Genomic DNA, 6,153 nt, shown 5'->3' on the forward strand with positions numbered 1-6,153 from the left:
AGTTTTGTTGTTGTTGTTGTTGTTGTTGTTTAATCTCTAAAATGCGAGCGAACAAGTGCTTTTTTACCGGTTTGCGCAACTGGTTTTCGATGTGCCTCGACAGTGACAAGAAAATTTTGCTTTTATGTTATAAACACGCAATTGCAATGAGTTCTAGTAAAATTAGGGAGACCTTGAACTGACAAACCTTTTTTTATGACTTCTAATTTTAGAGTGATTCCTATTCGCTGGCTATTGACAGTTGACTCTGAAATGGCTTTTTTCCTTTTCCATTCGCTCGCTTAGCGTGTGCTTGTTTTCTTTTAAAAATCATGCGGTTCAAGAAAAATTCATTGTCAAACTGGTGAATTCCAAAGTAAATTTCACTCGAAAAACCGTTATCGTATTCATGTTTTTCTGATTCATGCGATATCTGTTTTTAGCGTAAAATTTACTAGTGGAATCCACTAGTTAGGCAATGAATTTATCTGTAGAAGAAAACAAAGAAAATGATTTAATTATTAAAGCAGCAACCGGAAACATCAAAACGCGGACAATTCGAAACCTTTTATTTTCACTAACCCTACAGGCAGTAAGAATAAATAACCAGGGAGCTCCGCTTTTAAGCTTGGCTAAATCTATATTGGCTAATGTTATTCTTACCACAATGTTTTCCTTAACGATGAAACGATATATGAAATGGATCGTATATGAACTTCGTATATGAAATCAAGTGAAGCTATGATCCTCGCAGTTATGAACGCAATTTTTGCAATTGCGTCGCACCGGTATCGCGAGGTCACGGGTTCAAACCCCGTTGAAGTCCTGAATTTTTCAGGCTTCTTTACGCAATTGCAAAATTGCGTTCATAACTGTGGGGATCATAGCTTTACTTGGCTTTGGTGTTTTCTTTGGTTCAGAGTACACGATGAAGATTATCAACTTTCTCACAAACGAGGTTTTGATTGGCTCAAAGCGCACAGTGGAATGTTTTTAACCTTTGTACTGCAAACATGCTGCAGTGTCCTCAAAGTTGCAAATTATTTTTTTTATTTTAGCTCGTTACAGTTCATTAGCTAATTTTAGCTGATTGTACCTCATGGTAGGTCATTTGTAGATCATTGTAGGTAATTGTAGGTCATTGTAGCTCATTGTAGGTCGCTGTAGATCACTGTAGGTCGTTGTAGGTAATTGTAGGTCATTGTAGATCATTGTAGGTCGTTGTAGTAGGTCATTGTAGCTCTTTGTAGGTCATTTTAGGTCATTGTAGGTCATTGTAGATCATGGCAGGTCATTTACATTAGAAGAAGTCAATCTTAAAAGACAAAAATAAGCAAAACAAACTTGCACCAAAAAGTTGAAAACATGAAGCAAACGTTTACGCTGATCCTGGATTAAGCGAATGAGCTTTCGAACAACCGGGCCCAGATTAAAGAACAAACACAAATTCTCAATGGTAACAATATTCTTTTAGAAGGAAATAGACAAAGTAGGAAATTTTTTTGCCGCAACGAGCCCGACATTGCGTGACCCTGCGCCCCGCGTCTACCGCTAACTCAATAGGGAGACCTGGGTTGTAACGTGCTAACACAGTTTCTGTTGTGAGCGCGCGTTTAACATCACAGAAAGCCTTGTCGCAGCTCGGCGCCCACTTCCACGGCTTGTTGCCTAGAAGCTCGTAAAGGGGGCGGGCGAGGGTTGATAACTTGGGGATAAAGCTTGTCAGCGCCGCTAACATTCCCGAGAAGGAGCGTAACTCAAATACGTTTTGTGGAATGGGTGCGTCCTTAATGGCCCTGACCTTTTCGTCCATTGGTTGAAGACTTTTCTAAGAGAAGCGCAGCCCAAAGTATACCACTGAAGGAGCCAACAACTCGTACTTTGGTAATTTGACACGTAACCCGTACTTCTGAAACTGCTTAAAAACTGCTTCCAAATTCTTCAGTTGCTCGCTATCATTGGCGCCCCCCACGCAGGTTCCTTCATTTCCTGCTAGCACTTGCTCTATGAAGATTCCTGGTATAACAGCTACTACTGTTACACACTCCGAAGTTCGATTTTGGTAAATTTTTTCCAAGAAGATACTCGGCCTTGGATCGGATCCATCGTTGGTATCGGAAACGTCTCCGTCTGAATGGCGGGGTTCACTGTGCCCTTATAATCACCACATATGCGCACTGACCCGTCGCTTTTGGGAACACAAACGACGGGTGTTGCCCAGTCGCTCACCTCTACATGTTTGAGAACCCCTTCCCGTTCTAACCGTTAGGGTTCCTCTTCAACGGCGGAGCGAATGGCGTAAGGTACTGGAGGAGTCCGTTTGAACACTGGCATGGCGCTTTCTTTTAGGTGCAATTTTGCCGTAACACGTAGGACCATTCCCAACCTCAGCATACTGTTCCCTAAGATCTTCAACGCGGAGATCTGTATCTTGACTCAGCGTTATGAGATGGAAAAAACGTTTTTCCAGTCCAGACGAACATTCATCAACCAGGATCTTCAGCGGTGTGCCAGCGTATGCATGGAATGACCTTTCAACAGGTCGTAACACCAAGTGTTTAAAATATTGCTCATAATCTTCGTAATTCACAATTGAGGCAACTGCTCCAGTATCGACTTCCATGTTAAATTCAACATCTTCGATCCGAACGGGGACTTTTACTGCGGGTGCGGCAAGTCTGGGCTTGCGTGACTCACATTTTTGGCTCTCCTCCGAGCTAAAAATGGACACGGAAAATTCCTCTCTAGTGTCCCCGATCCTCCTTCCTCGGAGTACTGGTCTATGTGACGTACGTGCTGTTTCCCCGCGTTGTGGTTGAGATGATCTCGTGGATTTAACAGCTGGATTTGGCGGTAATCCTTCGTTCGTCGATGAAGACTGTTCGTTCTCCAGTTTATCCTCGTCGCCACTGTAACGTAGCGTGTCGTTCCGTATTTGAAAAGGATGGAAACCGCAATCTAATCCAGTAAAATTATTTATGAACGATTTACACGACAACAACTCAGAGAGCAAAACAAGCTGACGCAATCACACCTGGCAAGCACGTGACGCGAGCTTACATAATACATCACATACATTACTATAGGAACTTACCTTCAAACAACTTCTTACCAAAACTTTTACCACAGTTTATTATGGTGGTGCTAAAGTCCAGTTGGGTAATAGCGACCTTAAGATACCCTGGACGCGGCGGTCAAGAGAAGATGGTTTTGACGGTGGAAGCCTGGAGCGAGGACGCGGCTACCAGGGCGGGAAAAACAAATTAAGATTTAGCGGGTGGCGTTGAGTCCTCGTCTGACGCGTTTAAACAAATGTTCGTGTTATAAATTAATGGCGTCCTTAAAAAAAAACTCGCGAAGTCTTGCTCGATTGCTACCTAAATGATGTTGTATCAGACGAAGAATTTGCTCTGCTTTATGACTCTAGTTTCTCTAAAAACCCCGGGTTTTTTTTGCGATAAATACGGAGCTCAGTTCGAGTTGGACGACATGGAAGATTCAGAATGCGAAGCAGATTTCAGAGTGAAGAATCGTGATATACTAGCCTTAGCAGATGTATTACAAATCCCAGATGCATTCAAGTGCTATCAAGGTTCCGTTTGTGAGGGCATTGAGGGACTTTGTATATTGTTGCGTCGTTTGTCTTATCCATGCCGATACTCGGATTTGATCCCACGTTTCTGTCGGCCAGTCCCAGTGTTGAGTATGATTAGCAACAAAGTCTTGGACTTCATCTACGAAATCCACAGTCACAGAATCTTGCAATGGAATCATGGCCTTCTAGATCCATTCTTATGCAGATGCTGTACGGAACCAAGGAGCTCCTTTTTCTCAATTGTTTTGGGTTTATAGACGGGACAGTGAGGCCTATTGCACGCCCAGGGAAACATCAAAGGATAGTCTACAATGGGCATAAAAGGGTACATGGCCTTAAGTACCAGTCACTAGCTCTCCCAAATGGAATTATAGCAAACATGTTTGGTCTCATAGGTAAGCAGCGTGTGTTTTGTTTGCACCCCATCCCAAAAGGGTTAAACTGTGTGATTGTTTTAGACTGATGACTGACTATAACAGGTGCCCATTCTTCCAAATTTTAATTTGTTTTTATTTAGCGGTCTTCAAAGAGAACGTTTAAGCTTTCATAAAGTTTAGAAATCTTGTTGAAATATTTATCACATTTTCTTTAATTGTTCGTTCCATTTCAGAAGGTAGGAAGCATGATGCTAGCATGTTGGCAGAATCCAGATTGCTAGACAACCTACAGCGATATGCAGTTTCACCCACTGGTCAACGCATGTGTATCTATGGGGACCCTGTGTATCCTGTTAGAGTCCACCTTCAAGCACCTTTCCGAAATGTTGCCCTAACACCACAGATGCATGCATTTAAGACCTCTATGAGCAGTGTGTGGAATGGTTATTTGGGGACATTGTCAATTACTTTAAATTCATTGATTTCAAGAAAAATCAAAAGATTGGATTGAGTAGTGTTGGCAAAACCTATATTGTATGTGCACTTCTTAGAAATGCCCTTAGATGTTTGTATGGTAATGTCACATCAAAGTATTTTGATCTTAGCCCACCTACTTTGAAGGAATATTTTGCTTGAAAGTACAGGTTTTGTTAGGAACATTAGCTTCCTTTAATAATAAGCTATCCAAATGCTTTTGTTTATTCATAGTCATATAACAATCAATACAAATTAAGACAAATGCCAACAAATATTAAATCAATGATGACTGTTTGAACCACAACATCCATGAAAGTCATCTAACTTGTACCGTTGTATTATTGATTCCTTCAATGATCAAAGAACTGCAAAATACTTATTCTAGTTGAATAAAAACAAATCTGGTACTTGTGATATACTGAAAAGACTAAAGCAAAATGTAAACAACGACATCATGTTTGTACCAGTTATATGTCGAAGACTTTTTTCATAAACCCCAGCATCACCTGGTTCTGCTGCTGCATTACACTTAGTATTTGATTCTGTTGCTCCTGTTGCTGCTGCTGGTTGGTTAGAACATGTTCAAACAACTTCGCCTGCCTCTCTTGCTCTTCTTTCTTGATCTTTTGTTCTTCTTTTTTCAAGAGAAGATCCACATTTGCTTTTTCTCTGAGAAATTCCAGAGTGTCGTTCCCTCCTTTTCTCTCCCTTTTTGGTTTAGGTGTAACAGATCCTTCAGCGTCTTCTTTTCTTCTTGTTGTTTCGCCTAGCTTTTCGCAAGCTTGATTTGGCATTCTTTCTCTTAACTTCTTGTCTTCTTCAGCCTGTTTTTTGTTGTTTACTAAGATGATATCCTCCTGCTCCGATGCCTCCCACTTTTCGTAGATTTCTTCGAGGGCCTTGTCAAGCTCAGTATCCTCAACTTCCACTCCACTAGCTTTGTGTTCTGTTTGCGTTTTCGCCCTGTACTTCTCAAGCAAAAGTTTCAGGTGTTCTCTTACAGATTTCTTGGTTACTTGAAACTTGAGGGTCTGATCACAGTTCAGGTTATCAGCAATCTGTTGCCACACTTTTCCCCTTTCCGTTGTTCTTGCTTTAAAACGATATGGTTCTTTTATAAGGACTTCCCGCACTAAGGCGAGATTATGACCCTCCGACCACTCCATCGCGCGCAAAACTGCAGGTACAAAAAACAAATGAAAATGAATCATGGCGTCTTGTTTAAAGATATGCTTCAGTTTATTTCGAGAGTTTTGTTTAAATCATTTTGTATTCTTTTGGACACATACAATTTTGAAATGCGATCTTAAGTCAAGAAAGTTATTCCCTTCTAAACAAGAAAATCGTAGAGTGGATTGCATTTATTGCTTTGTGTCAAAGACTCTGCACTTTCAGTCTCAGTTGCCACCACAATAGAAAACCCGGAAAACCCTTGAAAGCATAAGTATAACGGTCAATCTTGACAGAAAAAACACAAAAACACTTACATTTGTCTTTTAAAGTAAAATGGATCGACAATCCTGACCAAAAAGGGCAATTTCTGCAATAAAGAGAGGGCGATCAACTTACCGTTTCACGAGGCGGTCAAACTTACAGTTTTCACCGTCGCGACTTCGGCTCGACGCGCCAAAGACCATGTGAGATTATGCTAATTATTCCGAGAATCGAACATCTCACTTCCGGTTGACGTCCTCTGCGGGTGCGTCTAGGGCATCTTAAGGTCCC

General features: G+C 41.3%; 1 protein-coding gene and 1 pseudogene across 1 annotated transcript; one reads left to right on the forward strand and one right to left on the reverse strand.

Moving 5' to 3' along the window:
* The first annotated feature begins 3,329 nt into the window (after nt 1-3,329).
* LOC138016863 (uncharacterized) lies at nt 3,330-4,587 on the forward strand (annotated as a pseudogene).
* A 308-nt stretch (nt 4,588-4,895) lies between these two features.
* Nucleotides 4,896-5,594, reverse strand: LOC138017280 (mRNA export factor GLE1-like). The gene has a single exon (XM_068864419.1). The coding sequence runs from the start codon at nt 5,592-5,594 to the stop codon at nt 4,896-4,898; it is 699 nt and encodes a 232-aa protein (XP_068720520.1).
* Nucleotides 5,595-6,153: the final 559 nt, after the last annotated feature.

Source organism: Montipora capricornis, chromosome 9 (assembly GCF_036669925.1).
Source record: "Montipora capricornis isolate CH-2021 chromosome 9, ASM3666992v2, whole genome shotgun sequence".
Classification (NCBI taxonomy): domain Eukaryota; kingdom Metazoa; phylum Cnidaria; class Anthozoa; order Scleractinia; family Acroporidae; genus Montipora; species Montipora capricornis.

Excerpts from the sequence above, each read along its gene's own strand:
- LOC138017280 (XM_068864419.1), bottom strand. The coding sequence starts at position 5,594 with ATGGAGTGGTCGGAGGGTCATAATCTCGCCTTAGTGCGGGAAGTCCTT.